Source organism: Filicampus tigris, chromosome 13 (assembly GCF_054856515.1).
Source record: "Filicampus tigris isolate MCC_2025a chromosome 13, RoL_Ftig_1.0, whole genome shotgun sequence".
Classification (NCBI taxonomy): Eukaryota; Metazoa; Chordata; class Actinopteri; order Syngnathiformes; family Syngnathidae; genus Filicampus; species Filicampus tigris.
In genome coordinates this window covers 9,329,257-9,353,697 of record NC_141229.1, presented here as the reverse complement: position 1 = coordinate 9,353,697, position 24,441 = coordinate 9,329,257, and the positions used below count along the sequence as shown (strand labels likewise).

Genomic DNA, 24,441 nt, shown 5'->3' with positions numbered 1-24,441 from the left:
ATTAATTTTGCATTTGTGGAATATAAGTTAAGCAGCAAAACGCACTCGTTTTTAGCCATCTCTGGGGGCGGCCATTTTGTCTTCTGTCGACTGAAAATGACATCACAACTGCTCACAACGACCAATCACGGCTCTGATTCAGAAAACAGTCAGCCGTGATTGGTCGTTGTAATTGTGATGTCATTTTCAGTCGACAGAAGACAAAATGGCCGGCCCCAGAGATTGCTAAAAACGAGTAGATTAACACTTATTCCACAAACGTAATATTTATCGGAGTGTTTCAACTAGTGGGCCTGCTGGGAACATATTCTTGAAGAAAATATGTTTGGGTTGACTTTAAGAAGATATGCTGTTTGTCACTAGGTTTTGAATCAATACAGCTAGGTACAGTATTATGGCTGCCGCGACTCTGCAGCAACAATCAGAGGCTGCAGTTAATTCTATCTAGTTTGTTGCCTTAGTAACCAAAGCATAAAGTGCACAGAAAGAGAGCCAAGTTTGGTGCAAGATGATTTTAAACAAAAAAATATATACATTAAGTGTTGTAGTAAATATTTCAATACAGTATACAGTGGCTTGCAAAAGAATTCGGCCCCCATGAACTTGTTGAAGTTTTGCCACATTTCAGGCTTGAAACAAAGACATAAAGTTGATTTTTTGTTGTTGTTGTAAAGAATCAACACCAAGCGGGACACAATTGTGAAGTGGAACAAAATTCATACATTTTAAACTATTTTTTTTTTTTTTTTTTTTTTTAAATAAAAAACTGAAAAGTGGGTTGTGCGATATTATTCAGCCCCTTTGGAATGGCCAAGTCAAAGTCTAGACCTAAATCCTATATACAGTCTGTGGAAAGATCTGAAAACCGCTGTTCACAAACACAAACACAAGGTCAAAAAGTTGAAGGGGGCCAAATACTTTCGCAAGCCATTGTGCCTCCACAACGGCAGTTTGCATTTCTCCAGCTTTAGTCAAATAGATGGATAGATAGTAAGTGCTTTATCCCTTAATCCCTTGGAAACGTTCCCTCTGGGAAATTAAGGTACCAACAGCATTGTCACAGCACTGACAGTGTCAGGAGCCAAGTAAAAAAGGGAGATGTAGTAAACATATCAAAATAATAAAGTGGCATTGTAAACATATTAAGATTATATATTAACATGGGAATATCTGTATATTAAATTAAAAAAAATAGTTCCTACAATATTCTAAGACTTATAATGCTGTTATAGTAAAGCTTCCTCATTAGAATGACTTTAATAATTAATAATAATTCTTCAGGGATCATACTTTGAGAACACTCAAAAAGATTCTGTACAATTATATGTGGCCCAACTAGTCCAAACGCGGTATTCTGATTAATATTGAGTTTGTGGAATATGAATTAAGCAGCAAAATCCACCCGTTTTTATCCATCTCAGGGGGCGGCCATTTTGCCACTTGCTGTCGACTCAAATCAAATCACAGTTGCTGAGGGCTCAGGTAATGACCAATCATGGCTATGCTTGCGAACATCACATGACCAAATTCAGAAAAAAGGTCCTTAGATTAGTGGGGGCCACCCAGAAATTATTATTGTCAAGAAAGTTGACTTCCTCCCTCAAGACAATTGTTACACGCATGAATGAATCAGACCCATGAAGTAATCCATGTATTCACTGTACTGTATTGAATGTCCAATGGATTCCTGTCCTGTGCGTGAAACATTGGTTAATATAGTTGTCTACACAGCTCATGATGCAGAGAGATACATGACAGGAAGTAAGAACAACATACCAGATAATCAATGTACAGAGAGAGAGAGAGAGAGAGAGAGAGAGAGAGAGAGAGAGAGAGAGAGAGAGAGAGAGAGAGAGAGAGAGAACGAGAGCAAAGTAGGACCATTGCGAATGTAAGGCTAGCGCCCCCCCACCCCCTTAGAGCCTGAGAACATTTTACTTATCAGACATACTTTGAATTAAAAATCGGCTGCTTGGCAACCAGCTGACTTCTTGTAAGAGAAGAATTCTTATAATAATAACATTTCATTCCACTAGACTGGTCACATCATTGCTGCGTTAGAAATTAGGAGTTCAAAGCACCAAGATCATTCAGCTCCATCACTGTCATAATGGAAAGTGTACAACAAAGAGAAGGTTTGGCTTCAGTCAGGCAGAAAAGAAAATAAACAAACAAAAACTGCACAGCAATTTGCTCCAAGGACACAAAAACTGTTTAGCACTCGACCTTGTCCATCCTAGTTGTTTTTGAGGGTTACATCCCCATGACAACAGCAGTTCGGCTATTCACCGCCACGCAACAATGTCGACATTTAATACTGCAGCTGCCGGGTCGTTTCATGCCTCGTGAATGCGCTTCGTCGATGGTGTCATCCCATCTTAAATATGGAGGTCGTCTAGGAACGCGAGCGCCGCCGACAGAGCCAAGCAGGCCGGCGTCACAAAAATGTGAAGAAGCTCCCGTGGCGCATAAGGTTTTATTGTCAGAGGTGGTATCATATGTCCATTAAGTCTTGTGTTTGGCTTTTATCGCACACCAAGATGAGGCCGCTGCCTGACAGTACATGTAGACAGGTTACAAAGTTTAGTGGGTGCGTCAATGGCCTGAAGTAACCCGTTTAAACAGAGAAGTGATAACAACAAAGGAGCTTGTTACTGTAATTCCACACTTATTGCATCTGTTTCTTTCAACCACCGGAATATGGCTGAGTGACTTGGGCTGTTATTTTAGTGGCTACTTTGCGTTAGCTAAGCAATGGGATGTATTTTTTTTATTTTCTTTTTTATTTTAATATCGAGGACAGGTGAAAAAAAAACTAATCCATAAACTGTGCTGTCACTCGTGCTGGTTGATGGATTTCACTTTTTAATTTTTTTTTTTTTTTTTTACTTTTTAACCTTTTAACCTTTTTACTTTTTAATGCCTATTACAATCCCAGTTATATAAGGACTCCCCATGAACTTCACAAATCAAATTCGTAAGAAAATACCCCAAAAGAGATACACGGAACTTTCGAGTTGGAATGGCAATGAATCATGAGATGTCAACCCAATTTTCGATATGCGTTTTGTTTTTTCAATGGATTTGTGTTTTTCCCATAACTTTTTTTTTTTAAACAAAGAGTTCACATATTTATACTACAGTATGTATACAGTGATGTCTTGATTACTCTTCCAGTGCAGAAGAAGAAAAATGACAATCTTCACTATTGTACTTTACGAGAACAGTAATACGATACTTTGATAAAATGTAAAGAATGACAGTTTGTGCATTATAATAATTCAGTGTGCGTTGTCTGGTTTCATTCTGGTTTGCGTACTTTGGCCACCAGGAAGCAGTACAATACATACAGACATATTACAAACAGAAGATTTGATGATGAAACAGAATAAGACTATTACAACTAAGCTGCAATTGTTTTTCGCAGAGGATACAAAATATAGACCTGTGAGCATTGTTGTTTGCGCTTTTTGCATGTGTTCCTACTAGTGGTCTTCAGTACTTGGGAAGGTTTTGTCATGTGTCAACTATTTAAAAGAGCGCTGTATAAAATAATGAGTATGTATGCAGAGAGCATTATTATTTTTATTCTTTTGAATGTATGACTTTTGCCCCACAAAACATTGTAAATGTTGTTCTATTGGGTTTTCCACAGATCCTCCCCCCCCCCCCCCCCCCTGGAAGGCCTTTAGTCCAACAAAAATGCTGTGTTCTATTGTCTTTTGTTTTGTTTTTATTAAAATGCTTAGCACATTTCTAGACGTATAAGCGTTAATAATCTTACAATGTTAGTTAATAAAGGTTTCCTCATGCACACAGTTTGACTCCGAAGCTAATTATTTCTAGTTAAAATATTTCCTTTAGGGAATCGTTTTGAGCCAAACTGGAGGTCGATGGGCAACTCGGAATGGACTGCGTGTGCGAGATGTCTAACTAAGAAATCAGCATTGTAACAGACTGGTGGGAAATCAGGTTGTGGTCAGAGTTTAACACCATGTTGCCAATAAATGTTGCAACAGAAGTGTTTTATCACAGTGGATGATAAACTTAACGTGTGCGCTATACTTGCAGTTATCCACTAACAAATGTCTTTTCTCTCCTGAGAAGTAGGCGATTTGATTTTTGCAATATTGAATGTCCAGGCGGGTTGTCCTTAATGGATCAGCTATTTTACAACCTAGTTATGAGCAGGGGGGATGTTTTCAAATGGCTACACACACACACACACACACAAGGACGCTAACATTAGCCTAAGTGGCTTGAAAGCATCGCTGAGCGATTGCACCTGACTCTCAGGATTCTCTAGTCCAGCTGCATGAGACGGGCAAGGAAGCAGTCCCAGTGTCAGTTGCATGCCACATGATAAACAGGAACAAACCACTAGTACAGAATTTAATTGAGGTGCATTTTGCTGTAAAATACTGGCGTCCTTGCTGCCGGTATTTTACTGTTATTTTACAATGCACCTACTGTAAGTGTTCTTTATTTTAACAGTATGTAATTTGGATTACAGTACATGCCAGTAGGATAGCTGGGTTACTGTATCTTTTATAATACATGGCAGTTTAGATAATACATCTACTATTTAATTATAATAATACTGCATCAGAAGCTGATGGGTAGTGACAAGATTTGGGAAGGAATGTAGCGCTGATCTGCACCGCTTGACAGAAAATACTGTTTTATACTGATTTACTACAATATATTATATAGATAGCTATTTTGCAATTATTATGAAAAAAAAAAACCAGTAAGGTACTGTAGTAAATTCCTGTAAATTGAATGGAATTTGTTGCAGTGTGACAACGGCGCCAGAGACTACTGAGTAAGGAGCTCCCGATAACACAAAATGTAGCTGATGTTGACATGTGAGAGTCCTACTCTCTGACTTCCATCTTTTCCTTCCTCTTGAAGATGACTTTTCATTTCTTGACAGAGGATGTATCAGCAAAAAGAGAACTACTGTAAGTGACGTCCCGAGTAGAAGCAAACATTAGTAGGGGGGGAAAGTGTCACTTTTCCATTTAAAACCACCGTTCTTTCTTCATCTTCAACCTTACACGACAAATATCAATGAGTCCAGGTCTGGGTCGGCTCGAGAGAAGGAACTGGTGGCTGCTTGGGAGTTTAAAAGAGATTAAAAATGTTTTGAGGATTACAGTGTGGTAATCTGTGCTGGCTCAATCAGGTCACTTTGTGAGGAGGCAACAACCCTCTTGCCTTTTCACACACTAGACTGAGCAGTGAACCCAATTAAAACACTGATTTGCATACTTCTTTTTTTTTTTTTTTAAACCATCACATTTGAAATATTATGGCTAAAACTGCACCGGAGCATGTTCCTAATCCGATAGACAGTACATTATCTTATCCCGAAGGTTAGAAGTGCTCGAGAAAATGATGTCCTACTTCTGACAACTTACATAACTTTTTACACTGCTGACGACGGATAAGATACAAGATAAACATTCGTCACAGCCTGCAGCATCGGGCCCCAAACCAGGAACAACCTAAAATCCTTGTGTCAAAGCCAAGGCCCGGGGGCCCAGATCCGTCCCGCCAAATCATTTAATGTGGCCCACAAAAGCAAATAAAGTCTATTGTGTTCCTTGATAAATGCATTTGTTCCTTTCATTTTGGCTGAAAATCATTTTCTACAAGCATTTGTTTCCCCAAATCCTTTCATAACATAAATTGGAAAATATGTGTATACTTTAAGCATTTGGTTGTCACAATTTTAAATCATCTGGTTTCAAATCAAATGTGTCAATTAAAAAAATATGACAATCAAATGCAGTACTACTTGTGTATGTATAATATTTTGAGGTGATTATACAATTATATGATTTTTACAGTCATAACGGCCCTTCTGAGGGAAACCCTGACTGCCAAACAAACGTGATTTTGACACCACTGCTTTGACTGCAAAGACTACTTTCACATCTTACTTCAACAGCGAAACAATTGAAAATAAAATTATTTTGATCAAAACAGCAAATAAATAAATAAATAAATAAATAAAACATGCACAGTCTGAATGTTCTGTGCTCTATTTCAATTCGGTGGGTTAGTGAGCAGAATAATAGAATAATGCTGCTCGGAGGATTTGTGCCATAGCGGAGGTCTGTGGATAAATTGCCTCAACTGAGATCATGTTATTTTTCTTCAGACAGAAAACTAGCTAAGAGTGAATCAATCAACCAATCATCAAGGTGGGAATCTATGGGTACTTCACGATTCGATCCGATTCCGATTCAGATGCCTATGATTGGATTCTGATTCAGACGCATCACTACATTGTCTGACATTTTATACTGAGGTCCATGCAAAACACTGGTACGTTTTAAAAACAAAAAAACTCAAGGAAAAGCAATGATTTATATTTCACACGTTGACTTGGCTGTGCTCGTATGAGGTGTTGCTTGTTCCGCCATCTTGTCACATATTAGCTTTGCATAGCACAGACATCTGACGTACAAACGCACTTAGTCACTTGCGTATGCGTTTCGTTTTTTTATTTAAACTTTAAATATCAACTACTAACACCTATGAATTGATTCTGAATCTTTTTAATATGCCGAACGATGCATCGAAAAAAACGATTATCGTTCCCAACCCTAAGAACCTGATGTTTTTTTTTTATTATTGACACACAAAAACATGTCCAGACAGTTGTCTATAATATGATTACTATCAGCACCTGTGATGAGGATTCTGCAAAACATTAGCAACAACCACCTGAAGCAAAAAAAACAACAACAATTTTCCTTAAAAGAATGGCTTTAACATCCCCAGACTGTTTCCTATCCTATAATTACAATCAGCATATTGTACTAAAACCTCTAACATTTCACTAAGTATACACGCTTCTCATATTGAAACATGTCTAATGCCTTGGACTTTAATTGCTTCAAAACAATGAATTACGACTTAAAGTTTCTGCGCCTTGAGCACTTGACACATTTAACACACACACTCTTCTTGCTCCGAGTGCCGTGTCCCGACAAGCTTCCACTCAAGACATAACAAACACAACCTTTGCCAACCAAGGGCTTGACTCTGGTATTCCCTCTGTGCATTCATGCAAACCACAAAAATCTTTCTGATCTAACAGGAGGCATGCGTGAATACAGAAGTGCAGTAATGCTGATGATTTCATCCAAATGAAATGTTATCTAAAGTGCAAATAGTGCCACATTTAGAGTGGAGAGGGTACAGGTGGTTGGGTTTGTATGGTTTTCTTACTGTCTTTCAATTGATTGTTTTGTATTCATAGCCTACATGTGTTTCTTGCATACAAATATTTACTTCATTTATGACTTGCTGTGTTAGTGCAAGAAAGTGGAACACTATGGCACGTTCCGACTTATATAAAAATATGGATGATGTCTCCGTCTCATGAACGAAACTCTGTTGCAAACTGTGGACCCCTCTTATTTGAAATTGAACCAAAATGTCTTCATCCCTTACATGCTCGCTAGGCATCAGCAGTTAACTTAATTATACACTTGTTTGACAATTAAAAATCGTCACTGTCCTGTGAAAAACACTTGTCCGTTTTTCTTCAATTTTCTTATATTTACGTGAATGGTGCTTCCGCGTTACAGACATCGCATTAACGTGAAAATAATTTTTTTTCCCCCCAAAATTGGACATAAGTGTTTTTCACGGGACAGTGACGAAACGTTAAAATGATGTAATGTGAAATCATTTCACATTATTTCCATCCATCCATTTTCTCTAAAGCTTGTCCTGAATTAGGGTGGCAAGTGAGACGCAGCCTTTCCCAGCTGCTGTGGGTGAAAGGTGGCACACACCCTGAACCGGTCGCCATCCAATCACAGGGTAGAATTAGACAAACAAGCATTCATGCTCACATTCATACCTACAGGCAATTAAGAGTCTTTAAGTAACTGAGAATTTATGTTTAAAGAATAAGGGAGGAATACTCAAGTGAACTTTATTCATAGAGCACTTTAAAAACAACCAGACGTAGCTGCATAAAGTAAAAATCATCCAGCCATACAAAAACAAAGGGGTACAACAACACATTAATAATTTAAAAAACAGTAAAAACAATAAAACACTGAAACAATCCCAAGTCTAATGCTGAGTCCAAAGCCAAAGAATAAAAACATGTTTAACACAAGTTTTAAAAATGGACAGGGAGGGGTTTTGCCTAACAAAACAAATAAAAGAATCTTAAAATGAACATCAAAGTGTACAGCAGGGGTCCCAAGATTGAAGCCTGTGGAACACCATACAACAGTGGGACAGAGCAACTAAAGGCTACTTTATACACCCGCGTCGGCGCAGGCGACAACTGCCACATTGCATCACGTGCTGCGTGGCATGTTGGCGGCACGTCTGAAACACATGCCACGCACCCGTCAGAAATTGTTTCTGCGCATACGTCGCCGCGTGCATTCTGTCTGTTATGTCATATGTTGTGATGACGTACACTTTTCCCCGGCTCGGTTCTTTGAGGGCAATTCACCAAAGAGGAGAGAATCCACCACGCAGCTTGTTGCTGCTGCGTTTGGTAGCGGCGTGGGTGTCATGTCACTTAATGTGTGCGTAAAGAAGCCTACCCACGCATGTGCCACCATCGCTGCCAACTTCCTGATTGATTTCACAATACAATTAAATGCATTGTCTAGTCATCTAGGTCCCTTTGTTCTAGCAGGCACGATATCCATTCAAGTCGCTGTCGCTTTGTTCATTGCTCGGCAGTAAAAATGCTGACCGGAATTGGCCATAAAAGGCAGAGGGAAATTCCACCCTATGGTGTCCCAGCTAATAGCAGCTGTAGCGACACCCTCTGACTTGGAGTGAAACTGCAACACATTTTCAAAACAAAGCGTGTGGGTTGCGCGCTGAGTATAAAGTCAAACTGCGCGCGGCATTGCCGCAGTAACATGCGTGCGGAAGTCGCCCGCGGGAGTATAATGAAGCCTTAAAGCTAACACAAAAGGTCCTGCCTGCCAAGTAGGATCTAAACCACTCTAGAGCGGTTTAATGGCACTAATGCAGAGGTGCTGCAAATGAGTCCACAAAATACGGTGGTCTACCATATCAAACGCTGCAGTCACGTCCAACTGAACAAGACACACAAAAGGCCTCTTCGGAAAGTCACATTTCCTAACATTTATGCCACCTTTCATTAGCCTTTGTTGGATTACGTAATCAGGTCAAGGAGTGGTGAAAAGGTGCACCCTTTCAAACATAGGAAAGCACTGTTTCAAATTAATTCAACTCTATTTTTCCCAACTGACGTCATCGCGTGACCGAATATTTCTGACGCAAGTCTGGCTTGCAGATTATCATTTAATTTTTTTTATTTTAAGTCTTGGGTGTGAAGCTCAAGTGTCTTCGCGGCGAGTCTGTCAGTTCCATCAGTGCCCTGTTGCTTTAAATATTGCTGCCGTATAAAGAATTGAGGGTAATATCCTTTCCATGATACTTTTCACTGCTGAGCCAATAGGAACACATGACAATGAAAGAACTGGCCCAGACTATTTCTTTGTCACTATTGCTATTATGACCAAAAACAAAACTTTTTTTTTCAATTTGATGACTTTTTTTTTTTTAACAATGTAAATATTTTTATAAAATATTCTGAGATTTTTCTACACCACCATCCACCCCACAATGATAATAATCGTATCATGATAATAATCGTATCATGAGGTTCATATCGTGATAAAATCGTATCATAATGTTTGGATATCGTTACATCCCTACAACTTTCCTCAACATTTTTAGTATTCAAACGACCAATCCTCCAAGTATCATCTCATACGGATATGATAGGAAAATTCCTTGGCAAAAATTTTAATTTGAAGAGGGCCAAAGTCTCCAGTGTCATTAGCCAGGAGTATATCATAAAAAAAAATCATAATACACAGAGGTGAGCATTCCGTTAGACTGACGGACCGGTCCGTCAACCCGTCACTGACGGCCAGACTGACAGACTGGCCAACTGACGATTACAATTCGGTTCGGTTTGAAAAAATGACGGACTGATGAATGACGGTACCTACGCCATTCAAGGATGACGAATGACAGACCGGCAAAATTTTGTAAAATGCCCACCTCTAGTAATGGAGAACATGTAAATGTCACTAAACTGAGGTTCGAACCCAGGACCTGTCAACACAGTTGAGCAGGTACCGTAAACACGAGGGCCATTTCACGTTTTGGATAATGTGTTTTAAAAATACAACAATTTTGAAAGTCAACCAGCATCCCGGAATGGCTTGTGTTGGATTTGAGAGATCCCGCTGTTCATGCAAATGACAGGTGCTCAAAATACTCTCACATACCTGCACAGATCTGCAAAAGCTTGAAAATTCAGCTTCTTCATCTTCTTCTCACTGAGCCAGTAGCCGACTCTCCGGCCTTTTAGGAAGGTCTGCATCTCCACTGAGGCTCCTGGATCCCCTCCCTGGACGTGAAGGATGTGACTGACTCACTGGCTGGCTGACTGAATGAGGGATCGACCTAAAAAAACAGGAAAGCAGTGTAAAGTCTCTCACCACTCCAATCCGAATGGGTTGTGTCGTGCACACACACAGGCGCCTATCACAGGTCTGTCAAGTCTACGACGAATACAACATAAAAAAAAACAATTTCAACACAGCCTGGAAGCATGACAGATTATGTGGAGCATCAGTCAAACTCATGCACGCGCCCCTCCAAGCTAACTTCACTTGCTAATGTTAGCTGGCTAGCGTGCTAGTCCAAACGATGGCACACCACAAGACCGCAAGCAGGCTGCGAAAACGGCTGATGGCAGGCCGATGTGTAAATGTCGCATATACAACATTTCAACGCGTGTTCGCTCAGACATGAAATAAGCGCCGTGGCTGCGAATAATGCTCGCGACGAGGCGCCGAGAGCTAACTAACCTGGCACTTTTGGCAGTCCGCCCCTGAATTGAGGTCCTCTTCAGGAACTAGCTCGGGTAGTTTCCCATTCTCGGCCCGCCAGTTGGAGCAAAGAGAGAAGTTTCCAGACAAGGTGACAGTTGACAGGCACAGCTGGACTCACGTTGCGATGTTGCTGGTGCTTTCTCCCCCCGTCTACGGGCTCTACTGACTGACTGGGAATGATTGCACACGCCCAGGATCCAGGAGGCTGGTGCTGCCTCCATCCGCCGCTCGGAAATTAGCCCTTCCTATTTCGTTTTCGTTTGCTTTTTGCTGTGGTTGTCATCACTTTATGCCTCGCTTGTTTATGCCTTCAATTATTCGTTAGCAAAAACCAAACTTCCTCTAAAGTACACAAATAAGTCGTTTCTCCCCAATTTTATTAGAGTAATTGACTGGATAGATTTGTTTTACAAATTTCCGATTGTATTCAAACGCAACCAGATATGGTCAAAGAAGTTGAGCCTGTGGTTCCTGTTATTAAAGCTAAAAACCAGTGTTTCCACATTTATTGAGCCAAAGCACCCACTTTACTAGAGAAAAAAACTCAAGGAAACCCACCACCAAAAATGTCAGAAAATGTATATGATGTATGATGAAATAATGGTGATGATAACAAGCTCGGGTGACACGGTGGAAGACTGGTTAGCACGTCCGCCTCACAGTTCAGAGGTTGTGGGTTCGATCCCGGCTCCGGCCTCCCTGTGTCGAGTTTGCATGTTCTCTCACTCATGTGAGTTTTCTCCGGGTACTCCGGTTTCCTACCACAACATGCATGGTAAGTTGATTGGACACTCTAAATTGCCCCTAGGTGTGATTGTGAGTGCGGTTGTTTGTTTATCTGTGTGCCCTGCGATTGGCTAGCAACCAATTCAGGGTGTCCCCCGCCTACTGCCCGAAGACTGCTGGAATAGGCTCCAGCACTCCCCGCGACCCTTGTGAGGATAAGCGGTATAGATAATGGATGGATGGATAACGATCTCGTCTCAATTCATTTCCAAGTTGACTTAAAAAGTGTGGAATCTGGGCCTGTTGCATATACAATGCCATCTGTTATTTGAATGGCTATGGGGTCACAAGTTATTTCTACCGTCTGCCGAAGAGCATATAATTGTTCTTTCTGTCACTATATATCAGGGCTTTGATAACGGAACAAAAAAAAGACAAAATATTTGTAATTAAATTACAATTTTCAGTCAAAATTTAGTTGAGTGACATTGGATCATTTCCCAGGCACACCCATAATGACCTCTGACGGCACCCTGGGTAGACTGAAGTTTAAATATCGTGTGACGTTAAAACGATTTAAAATTGTGCAGAACATATCTCGAAGTAACAGTTGAGAATAGTCATGGAACTTGTTTAAGGTCATAATCAGCAACCACCAATTAGATCAAATTAAATTAAATTGATAAATTATTTTCTTTTAGTTTCGTTTCGTTTATTTCAGTTAAGTTTATTTTAGCTTCCTAGCTTTTGTTGGACCATTTCACCACCGGTGAAAAACAAACAAAAGCAAAAAAAACCAAACATTTAAAAATCAATTACTGGCCCCGTGCCTGCGTGGGTTTTCTCCGGGTACTCCGGTTTCCTCCCACATTCCAAACACATGCATGTTAGGTTCATTGGACTCTCTGAATTGCCCTAGGTGTGATTGTGAGTGCGGATGTTTGTCTCTGTGTGCCCTGCGATTGGCTGGCAACCAATCCAGGTTGTCCCCCGCCTACTGCCCGAAGTCAGCTGGGATAGGCTCCAGCACTCCCCGCGACCCTTGTGAGGATAAGCAGTATCGATAATGGATGGATGGATGGATAATGGATGGATGGAATTATTGGCGCCCTCTGCTGGGACACTTTTGCAACATCCGACACATTCCACAGTTTAAAATACTTGAAATCGATAATAATAATAATAATAATAATAATAATAATAATAATGATGATAATAATAATAATATTACTACTACTGCTACTACTACTAATAATAATAATAATAAAAAAAATAATAATATATATATCGGTTGTCACTTGTAAAGCTCTTGTCTACCTACGGTGCTCAAAAGCGCTTCACACTGTTATCTAATTTTACCTACTGATGCCGCAGCACCGGGGATTCTGTATAATAATAATAATAATAATAATAATAATAATAATAATAATAATAAGTGGTCGACTGGTTAGCACGTCCGCCTCACAGTTCAGAGGTCGTGGGTTCGATCCCGATTCCGGCCTTCCTGTGTGGAGTTTGCATGTTTTCCCCGTGCCTGCGTGGGTTTTCTCCGGGTAAACCAGTTTCCTCCCACATTCCAAAAACGTATGGTAAGTTGATTGGACGCTCTAAATTGCCCCTAGGTGTGATTGTGAGTGCGGATGTTTGTCTCTGTGTGCCCTGCGATTGGCTGGCAACCAATTCAGGGTGTCCCCCGCCTACTGCCCGAAGACAGCTGAGATAGGCTCCAGCACTCCCCGCGACCCTTGTGAGGATAAGCGGTGTAGATAATGGATGGATGGATAATAATAATAATAATAATAAAAACGGATAGGAAAATAAACCGTAAATAAATTGTTTCAACTACTGTATTTCAAGCTAAATTGACAAGGGGACGCTGAAATATTATTATTATTTATTAATTTATTTATTTATTATAATCTTTATTTATTTATTTTTATTTAATTTTTTTGCGAGGACGCGGAAATAACTCCAGCCGGAAACAGCTATTTGACGTCTCTTCCGCCACGTGGTAATGGCTCTAAACTCCCGCCCGGAACTACAACATTGTTTTGCGCGAACTACAGCAGTGAGAGCAAACACGCCCGTTTGCTTCTCTGTATTTTGACCCCCATCATGGCAGAGACAAATGAAGTGGACTCCCAAATTGACGATTTATTTGAAAACGAGGAAGAACTCCAGCATGCTTTGTGCGTACTGGCAGGAAGTGACTCCGACAACTGCTCTTACCCGCGTGTAAGAAACACACCTTTTGTCTTCCATCCATGCACAGAAATGTTTTGCGAACACAAAATACACTTACATCGTGTTGAACTTCTATTTCATGTCTGGTTGATGGCCGTGTTGCTCTTGGCCACGTTCTGCTGTCTTTTAAGCTTCATTTTGTGTGTATTTTTGTTGCAGGGCTATGTGAAGAGGCAGGCAGTGTTTGCATGCAACACATGCACACCCAATGCATCACAGCCTGCTGGCATTTGCCTGGCCTGTGTCAACAAATGCCATGATGGGCATGCCGTTTTTGAACTGTACACCAAAAGGTATGGTGTTAAACTTGAATATAAATACCTTGTGTAAACAAATACCGTGCAGCTCAGCTTCTGGCTAGCAGACGTCATGGCGATTCTAAAAGAGAAAAAAAAAATGCAACCTCATTTGTGTTGCTTGCATAGAACATATTATTGGAAAAAAATATGTTTGGGTTGACTTCCACTTTAAGTTAATATTGCATTGTGTTCCTTACTGTACACAATGTGAATTGAACCATACATTTTAAACCAAGCTACGCACTTAAGTTATTTTTCTCATGCTTTTACACCACTAGCAATTGTACATTTCTGTATTATCACCATTATAGCCAGCCCCCTGCGGGCTACCTTAACCGCAATGTGGCCCATAATGGAAACAAGTATGATAATAACACGTGTATTCAATGCAATAATATTTTCGACTTGACTGAAAGGCAATCTAACAAAGTTTCTCTTCCTGCTTTTCGTTACAGAAATTTCCGCTGTGATTGTGGAAACGGCAAGTTTGGGGATTTTCAGTGTAAACTAGTTCCGGTGAGAATTCGTTCTCTCATCTTGCTTAACTGCAACCATTTGTCGACAGAGTGATTGCAGATTGACAGATTGTTTCCTAACAGTGGCTTTTAACACGGCAGCAACTTTGCTGATTAAAACGAAACCGAACCAAGAGGAAGTAAACAGTACTTATCTTCATTTCACTGCCCGCAGCCACTCCAGTTTGTCTGTTACGTCCACCTAATTCATAACCTAGTGAATAGCGCCCTCGCCCGTTGAATTCCTCCACCTGCAGTCGCATTCTGCTAATGGCTATTGTAATGTATTGCATTGTATTGTGATTCCGGTTAGAGCGCCCCTAGCGGTGGAAGAAAAATCCACAGAATAGCTGTACCTTTATTATATAAGCCGCATGGTTCAAAACCTAGGGAAAAAGTAGTGGCTAATAGTCCGGAAAATGCGGTACTAGATAATTAAAATAATCGTTAGTTGGAGCCCTAGATAGCAGCAATTTTCTCACTGTTTACGATTTTTTGTATTTAGTCATTTTAGTGTAATGTGCTCTGCTGTGTGGATCAACGCAGTATTGCAAACTTGACTTTGGAGCTATACATAGCAAGTAGAGTAGAGATTTGAGACTTTAAAGATGTTGGCGGTTAAGATTATGCGAAGTACCTTATCACGTTTGTAGCATTGAAGTAAAAAGTAAAACGCCCCATAATATGCATCAAAAGTCTCATAAAACTTGGACGTCAGACCATTTTACTTCATATAATCAAGTGTCTGTCGTACACAAAATGTATCAATTGCATACACACATTTTAAACGTACTAAATGCATGATGGCCATTGAAAGACATAAGTATGAGGACTTCTCATATTGGACTTCATTAGGTCAAAATATTTTTTTTTTTAATATTTTGCTTATGATCACCCTGTGCTGTGGCAGACCAAAGATGAGGAAAACCCCAAAAACCTTTACAATCACAACTTCTTCGGCCGCTATTGCTCGTGTGACCGGCCATTTCCTGACGAGGAGGATCAGGTATACCGTTTGTTCATTTGTGCACCTGCATTGGTTGCTTCTGATGTTTACCTTTTTTTTGTGTGTGTAATTTTTCCACAGGTCAACGATGAGATGATCCAGTGTGTCATCTGCGAGGACTGGTTTCACAACAGGGTAAATATTACTCACTTTTGAAACTTCTCCTTGCATGTGTGTGGTCTGCAATGAAAATAACAATAAACAACAAACAAAGCATGCATTTTTTCCCCTTGACGGAATAAACGAAGAATATTAAACATTTGCATTGAAATTTAGAGCAAGAAGATATGTTAGATACAAATGACTCAGGCTTTAACCCAAATGAGGACAAGCAATATGGGAAACGGATGGCTGGTGTAAAATGATGCTTGCGTTCTAATGAGCATTCATCTGATTACATTTTAGCATTTGAAGTGCGAAGTGGCGGCGATGGATGAGATGATATGCGAGGACTGCATGAACAAGGCTCCTTTCCTGTGGACGTATGCTGCTCAACTTTCAGGTAATTTTCTTTCAAAGGTGACGGCAACAAACTCACAATTACCAAACATGTCGCGTTCATTATGTTTTCCTCCTTTTCAGTTTCAGCCGAGACGGTGGAGGATGAAGATGAGAACATTTTGGAGTCGAGGGAAATCAGCCGTGAAGAACCTTCCACCAGTCTTGAGCAGAAGGAGCAGGAGGTAGGGCTATCATTACTTTGACAAATATCATTACCCGTCAATAGGCCGGTCAGCCTCTGATTTTAAACTGACGTCCGTCGGCGATTCTGACTAGACTTTCACTCGCCTCTCTGGATATAACAGTTAACAAAACAAAATTGCTATCCCGGATTACACACACAAGACAGGCTGGGAGTGTTTCTGTCAGCCAGGGAAATGGCATCCTGACTCCTGTGACATCATCCATGGTCGTACATGTGTTAAACCACTAGAGGGCAGACTATGCCCGTGCAATTTGACTGCTGGGAAGCACATGAAAAGCGTTGTGCAGGCAGTTAATTAAGGCGGCTCCGTGATGTATCAGAAGAGAACAGTAGACTTGCATTTTAAAAGAACCCAACACAACACGTAAGTCGGTACTTAAGCCGGTTAGGAATGAATAGATGGACGGACGAAAACCCACTTCCTTCCTTGCTTAGTCCGTCCTTTTTAAAAGACTTCTCGTCCTCTGTCCGTCCATCCACAAAATGGGCCGTTCCGTCCCAGGGACGGAATGCCCATCTCTGGATATAACTATTCCAGCTAGCTAGCAACACTTTTTGGGCGGATCCCGCCTGCGCCTTGCGTACGATAAACGTAGAAAAATTAACAATTTGAAAATGTGAAAAGGGGACACAGCAAATTCCACTGTACACCATATATAAAAATAGATGCGGAAACACCTTTTTAAGAAGCCAGAGATAATTTTTCTGAGAGGAGTGTAAAACAGACCTGTGTGACACGATTTCACGAAAATGGCTCCACGAAAAATGCAGAAAATTAATCAGTTGTCATATACCTAACTTATGACCTTATGTACCGATTAAGCCACAATATATTTATATATTTTTTCAAATGATTTATCAGTTGTGTTTTATATTGCTGTTATTTATATACATATTATTTTGTTTCAAAAAATATTTCAAGTTATATTTAATGTTGCGTTTTGGTAGTTAAATAAAAGTTCTGAAATCATTGAATTGTTTATTATTAATGGTTTCAATATCAGTCAAACTATTTATCTTTAATCGGCCAGCTCTACTATATGGAAAATTTTCGCTTATTGATGTTTGGAATATATCCCCTGCAATAAATGGGGGTTCACGTTAATATTAATCTCCCTCGACTCATGCCAAAATTGGTTACGTACTTTAAATATAACACAATACATGTTCATGAAAGAACACACGTATGTATGTATGTATGTATGTATGTATGTGTAATATATATGTATATATGTGTGTATATATATTTATATGTATGTGTGTATATATATTTTTGTATGTATGTGTATATATTTTTGTATGTATGTGTGTATATATTTTTGTATGTATGTGTGTATATATATGTATATATATGTGTATATATGGCACGAGTATACTTTCAGTTATATATAGTCCCGTGTGATGTGGAAGGCTTTGAAATCCACGATTGAGTGGTGTAGAAACCGTCCCGATGGATTCATGTGGCCCACGGTGCAGATGTGCAGTGTTATTGCCTTTTCTCTGATGTGGCAGCTGCTGCTTTGTAGCTTGCCACTTGATGGCGCAGAAGAGCAACGTGACAGGCCGGAGAGCAGGCCTCCTCTTGGGTAATTAGAGGAGACGTGACCCACAAGGCCCCTCTGTCTCTGTCTCTGCAGACAGCTCTGGCCGCGCTTCACAGGCCAGCTTTACTGTAAAGCACTCATTTTCACCGCCCGATCATCTCGCCCTTGCCGGGTGAATCGTGTGTTTTATGGAGCTGTGTCACGGCATAACTCACGGTCCTGTCTCACGTTAGGGAGTGCCAACCAGGAGCCTTCCTTGTAAGCGGAGCCACGATGACATGATGGACCGTCCCGGCGAGACCGAAATGGCTGCTTGCAAGCTGAAGCATTTCCAGAGCCTGCATGTGTCCAGGCCTCGAAAGGGGGCGGTGTTCTGGCCTTCCGAATGGCGCGCTCTGCTTTGCACCTGCACAAGCTGCAAGGTGGGTTCCCAGCATTGGACTGGCCCAGTGGTACGCAAAGTATGCCCCGTGGCTCCGTACTTTAATCCGGCCCGCAGAGCATTTACATGATCAAAAGTAGTGTCATATTTGGTCCATTCATTTAGCCCTAAGGTTAATCAAAGTGTATTTATTCATGCGTTTGTATTTTTACAATCCACTTATCTAATTCAACAATTTGATTGATTTTGAACAATTTTACTTAGCATTTTTTAAGTTAATAAATTCATGAATAATATAATACGTTTTAGCTTCCTTCTATTCTGGTTTCAGTATGCGATTTTTATGGTAGACTTTTCATATGATGAAATAATCTCTCACACTTCCTCTGTCTATATATAGAGAGAGAGCGAGAGAGGTTTTTTTTGTTTATATTTGATAAAACAATGAGTTATGTAAATGAGTTTTCAATTGAAAGAAGAAAAAAAAACAACTGTCATATTTGTTCAAACTGTTACTATGACTGGACAGTAATACTTCAAATGACCTGTGAAAAACGTAGCTCCCTCTGGCCTCATTTTGTGGTCTAACGCATTTGTCATACCCGTGTCACACAGAGGGCTTACGTAGCCTCACAGGTTCACTTCCTCTTGGACCTGTCCGACTCGGTCCTGGCCTACGAAAGAAGAGGCCTGAGCGAGCCGTTTGGCAAGCACCCGCTGATTGCGCTGACAAGTTCACTGACAAGAGTCCAGCAGCTCGAGTTCATTTACGGTGAGAAGCACTGCAATTTTTCTCTGTGGCTACTCTGACATTTATGTGCTCCTATTAATGATGCTCCCATCCTTCTAGGTTGCAATGAGATGGCTACTGCAATAAATGCATTACTTGACAAATGTGTAGCAGAAAAAAAAGTAAGGACCTCAACTGTATGTGAGCCGAGGATGGGCAAACTTTTGTGCTGGAAAGCTGTATGTGATTTTTAAAACAAAGTGGCTAGGTCACTCGTAAATGGAGTTCAAGCACGGTAATAAATAGAGTAATCCCTCGTTTATTGCGGTTAATTTGATAGTAAACGTATTTTTAATGTCTAACAACTGGATTTGACTAACAGTTCACTGTGAGACATTCATTGTGCCGTCTCCCTCAGGAAGTCACTGCAGAAGCCGTGTATGAGCTTTTCGAGGAGTTGCGGGCCAAACGGCGTCGGACCAACACGGGCTTTGAGTGACTAAAGACAGGCCATGCTGCAGATTTTTGGTGCTTCTCATGAAAACTGTGAACATGTTTCTTTTCCCTATGTTGGGGGGAAAAAAAGGGGGGGGTGTTTATGCTGCAATGATTCTAGAAGAAATAATGCAAATGTCGGAAGCACACTAGTTTCCGTTCAAGGTGCCTCAACTTTGAAGCTAGTTTTTACCTAGTGCATGTTCATTTGTGACCAGTTTTGTTCGCTTGAAAGTCTGTTCGAGACATGCTGCTAAGTGTTTGTATGTATGAGGAAAGTTGTCCTGTAGGAAATTGATAAAAGAAAAGTTATGTTAACCACTCAATGGCGATAGTCATTGTTTCACTGACAAACAAGTTCATTTCATAATATCAAACCAGTTTATTTTTGAGGACCACTGTTGCGCATCTTTTGACGCGCCAGTAGAAAAATAGATTCAGTGAAACTAAATGCAACACAATCAGTCTACAAACATCGATTCCTAAGATGCCATACAAGTACAATGTACCTGCAGGGATCCAACACATTTCAGATGATTCAACTCAAAAAAAAAAAAAAAAAGACAACAAAAGGTGCTAAATAACATCTATGTACACAAAAGGGAGCTACAACTATCTGATGCAGGCTGGTAAGCTGGTAGAAAAGAGCTTGCATAGACATCAAGGTCTCCAATAAAAACCCAGCTGCAGGCAGGGAAGGCACTGACCTCTCTACAGCAAAGAGTAAAACAACCACTTTTAGTCAATGGAACGTCCTCTTGGAAAAGTCAACAACTACACATGAGGAATCTGAAGTTAGTGTCCCCACCCCCCCCCCCCCCCCCCACGACTCAAAGCAAGCTGAGAAAATTGATTCTGCATTGGCAATCTTCAGATTCTCTCGCAAAGGAAAAAAAAAAAAACATGACAATCCACACCACCTACAATAGTGAGCAAATTGCCCCAAATGCACAATCGTAAGAGCACATTCGCAGCGAGATTTCATGACAGGACCAAGTACACAGTCGCAAGAACACAACGACCACTTCAATGTAATAGAAACCATAAACAAGTAGTGCTTGATTGGTTATGTACAATTTTTTTCCACTGGAGCAATATGAGCCAGCAACCTTTCTTCACGTCGACACGCGATTCCTTTTGTTTGAAGTTGTTCCTTTTTCCCCCCCTTAAACGACGACTGTCGTGCTGGCGTGTGAGCTTCAGTCATGGACTTGCATGGCTCTGGAGCTACAAGCTGCTGCGGCACTTCGGCCACAACACTTATTTGAAAGGTATGAACGCTAACAGCAAGATGGTGGTCGGACGGTTGTCCGCCCATAGTGAAAAGAACAATCAATTAGTTGATTAGTCAATTAGTTCAGTGATTCCCAACCGCATATCCGGGTTATCCAATTTCACTAATTTACTACAAAAAAAATCTTTTTTTTTTCCCTTCATCTACAGTTATCTATGATGGCAACGTATAGTGACAGGTCCAACAATTAAATGTTCTATTAGATGGCAGAATATACAACTAACCTGCTAATCCACCTGTTGTCATTCATACAACAGAATAATAGCTTTGTGATCAACTGAACTGAACCAGATTTGTCACGTATATAATGTCAAATATGTGGCTTACCTTAAAGGTTGGGAAACACTGTTGAAGTGAATTAACGAGTGGTTTGCGATAGAATGACATCATTGAGAACTGAGTTCGAAGGTAGCTGAAATGGAATATTCAGAGTATTGGTTAAGGCTTCAAGATTTGATTACTTGATGCTATTAGATTAGGAGGAAGGAGTGCAAACACACAGCCCGCTGTCCTCCTGCTGATATGTACAAAGAGACCAGGCTGAAAATGCGCGACTACAGTACTGAGATTGTCAGCACACCTTGGCGTGCGTTAAGATTGCAAGAAGACACACTGCTACCGTTTAAGTTTCTTTATAAGCAACATCTGAGGCTGGGTGTTCAAATCTGGGCCCCTCGGAAATTTTCTTAGGTGTGAACGTGAGCGTGAACGGTTGTCTAAACCGATGGATGGGATCGGTTTGGGCCCACCCGTGACCCAAGTGAGGATCGGCGGTATTGAAAAATGGGTGGATCAATGCCAGAGTGCAGAAAGTATTGTAGGCTGTCACTTGAAAAGAAACGTAAATAATACATTTGAACAAAGACAGTATGAACCGTGTTACCGCCAAACTATTGGAAAAGCCTGCAATCGACTTGCTGCGATTGTTTGGACGTGGCAGTTATCAGCCCTACTTGACGTCGGATGCTATTTCGCTGCCTGTGTGCGGTGGAAACTAGTTGCATGGGATGCTACAGAAAACCGACGGTAGAAGACAGGAGGACATTTCCATATGATTTTTATCACAATGCTCTTTGTAAATGGACAATCCTATCCTGCCATCTGACACTCCTCAACATGAATGGCGTCTTTGTCTGACCGCCACTTGACAACTGAGCTACATGAAGGTTACTGACTCAACCAACAAATGAGCACACGGATCCATCAGAGCAAGTGACCTCGAGATGGGCAAAGCGAGATGGACACTTTGCCCTTCGACTCTTGACTGTCTGATGGATGGAGTCAAGTGGCAGCGGTAGGACAAAGAGACATCCTATAAATAGCAATCACCTTTCCCCATGCTTCTGCTGAACACACACACACACACACACACACACATATTTAGTGCTTGACCATTCGATACAATGGGCTGTCAGTCATTCCCTTTTCCGAACTCAATTGCCGAGGTTAAAGTGCAGATTTTTTGTACGGGTAGTCAGGCTTGCTGGGTGACCTGCGGTCTCTGGCCATGTCCTCGCTGACACTGTTCCTGTGAGGCTGCTGAAGGGAGCCCGGGCCAGATGACTCCCCAGCGAGAACCATATCCTCCGGGGCGTCTCGAGGTCCGGCCATTCTGTCCTCGTAGGCGTCCATGTTTCCGCTGGGCGAGCGCAGGTGGCCCAAGCCGTGAGTGAGGTCCGTCTCGTTTGAGCGGCCCCTCGGCGCGTGACCCATCCTGGCCTGCGGCCCCGAGGGGCTGACGGCGTCATGCCTCTGAGGGGTCATACTGAGCACATCCAGCCGTAGCGGGTCCGCGCCGGTCCGTCCCTGTGCGTGGCCCTGCGACTGAGAGTCCGTGATGTAAGTGGGTGTAAAGGGTCCCGATGGGGCGCAGCTGTGGCTGTAGAGATCCGGGCCTGCAAATGTGGACAAAGTGTGCGCGGGGGCCGGAGATGAAGGTCGACGGGAGAAGTCGTACAGGTCGGGGAACTCCGCTTGCATCTCCAGCTTGGGTTCCGGAGCGTGTCTCTTGCAAGAGTGCCCGTGCCCGGGGCCGTGGTTGTGGTTGTGGCCGTGGCGGACGGAGGGGCAGGGCCCGTGGGGCAGATGAAGGCCCGGGGGAGCCATAGGGCTGTTTGGGCTTTCCCGATCCATCTCTGCAATGTGCTGCTCCCTCAGCGACATGACCGAGACGCCCAGCGCAATGTCGGGCATGAACTCCCTCATAACAGGCTCCATGCCCATCTGAAACAGAGAAGATAATAATACCTTTGAAAAGTTGCTTTTTCGTGATCTAAACATGAGCAAGTGAAGATATTAAATATATTACGCAACACGTGGCCAATAAATTCGAATTGAGCATTCAGACCTGCATTGTGAGCCTAGCCTAAAAGGCGACAGCAGTGACATGCAGAAGCTTGAACGAAACTCCCCATCCATGGCCTTTCATTTAAGACAATTGTTGGATGTTGTCAGCTACAAGAATAATTATATTTGCCTGTCTTTTTCCATTCTAAAAACTGCCAGCTTCTGTCGCCTGAAAATGCTCTGGCTAATCTGAAAAAAAAAAAAAAACATGCACAATGTGTATTTTTTCTTAATTATCATTAGCTCATTTTGCGAGAGTGGGCGGGGGAGGGGCGTTCACAACGTTAGCAAAGCTATGGGATCACATTTTTGATAGCGTAAGAACCAATGCTAGCAAGCTCTTAACAACACGCGACAAGTGGAAACCATTTTGCGGGCAGATGACTTTTCTGTTGTGCCAAGTTATCAGCATGGGTATTACATATTGATACATATTGAAGTTTAAAAAAAACATTACATTTTTTTAAAGTACTGGGAGTTAAAATCAGTACTTCTACCTTCATCTTGGTTTGTTATGTACACATTTCTACATGTACATTTGACCCATCACGGTAGCGGACCAGACAGTCTCTCTTACAAAAGTATGTGTACGTGAGAGAGTACTGTAAGTGCTTTTGCCGCCTCTGAAAAAGCATAATTTGTCTCCTTTAATACTAATTGCTCACTTGTGGTCAAAAGGCTTGGGAAGACCTGCATTAACGCACAGCTCAAAGACAGAGCAGATACACTCACCGCCTGCTGTTCGGATAGCAAGGCTCGGCCCATAGCCTGCGGTTCGGTGCAGTCTGGGGGCTGGGATCTGGGCGCAGAGGAGAAGTCCGAGCCGCCATGCTTTGCCGTGGCATGGCGCTGACTAAGGGTGCGGTTGCAGGGGTAGGAGAAGGAACGGGTGGGGGTCGGCATGGGGACGCGGGGTCGCCAGGCGCCTTTGAGCTGCGCGTGGCTGGGCGTAGCAGGGGGGTGGTACGGGGGAGGCGGGGGAGGCAGCGGCAGGTGGAAGCCCGCTACACCTTCCAGCTCTGTGAACATGCTATCCATGGCCGGGCTGCTGTTTACGCGACATCGACCCACCTGGCGCAGAGCCAGGATCGGGCTCTCATCTCCAAATCGTTCGTCGGGGAAGAACTTGTATGGGTTCTGAAAAGATAACATTTCATTGGGGGGAAAAAAAAACAAAAACTGTTGCGCCGCCTGAGATTTTATCTGCTTGAAATTTTGCA

At 41.8% G+C, this 24,441-nt stretch overlaps 3 protein-coding genes across 6 annotated transcripts in view; 1 reads left to right on the top strand and 2 right to left on the bottom strand.

Annotated features, from left to right (window-relative positions):
- The window catches only part of LOC147137487 (inositol-tetrakisphosphate 1-kinase-like), a 36,440-nt gene extending 25,280 nt beyond the window's left edge, over positions 1 to 11,160 (bottom strand). The window contains exons 1-2 of the mRNA XM_086049289.1: positions 10,911 to 11,160; positions 10,326 to 10,503 (exon numbers count right to left, since the gene is read on the bottom strand). Coding sequence (XP_085905415.1) covers positions 10,326 to 10,420 — 95 coding nt within the window. The 5' untranslated portion in view covers positions 10,421 to 10,503; positions 10,911 to 11,160. The remainder of the gene's footprint in view (positions 1 to 10,325; positions 10,504 to 10,910) is intronic.
- Positions 11,161 to 13,662: 2,502 nt separating this feature from the next.
- LOC147137486 (putative E3 ubiquitin-protein ligase UBR7) lies at positions 13,663 to 19,902 on the top strand. Its single transcript, XM_086049216.1, has 11 exons — positions 13,663 to 13,895; positions 14,064 to 14,197; positions 14,659 to 14,719; positions 15,629 to 15,724; positions 15,806 to 15,859; positions 16,130 to 16,226; positions 16,307 to 16,407; positions 18,208 to 18,396; positions 18,972 to 19,128; positions 19,207 to 19,268; positions 19,505 to 19,902. The coding sequence occupies exons 1-11, from the start codon at positions 13,776 to 13,778 to the stop codon at positions 19,583 to 19,585; spliced, it is 1,152 nt and encodes a 383-aa protein (XP_085905342.1). The 5' UTR covers positions 13,663 to 13,775; the 3' UTR covers positions 19,586 to 19,902.
- Positions 19,903 to 20,394: 492 nt separating this feature from the next.
- Positions 20,395 to 24,441, bottom strand: part of btbd7 (BTB (POZ) domain containing 7) — a 26,246-nt gene continuing 22,199 nt past the window's right edge. For 3 of the 4 annotated variants that reach the window (XM_086049213.1, XM_086049214.1, XM_086049211.1), the window contains 2 exons: positions 23,954 to 24,358; positions 20,395 to 23,098 (listed from right to left, as the gene is read on the bottom strand). In XM_086049213.1, the coding sequence (XP_085905339.1) occupies positions 22,322 to 23,098; positions 23,954 to 24,358 (1,182 nt within the window). In that variant the 3' untranslated portion in view covers positions 20,395 to 22,321. The remainder of the gene's footprint in view (positions 23,099 to 23,953; positions 24,359 to 24,441) is intronic. The other variant, XM_086049215.1, reaches the window with a different exon arrangement.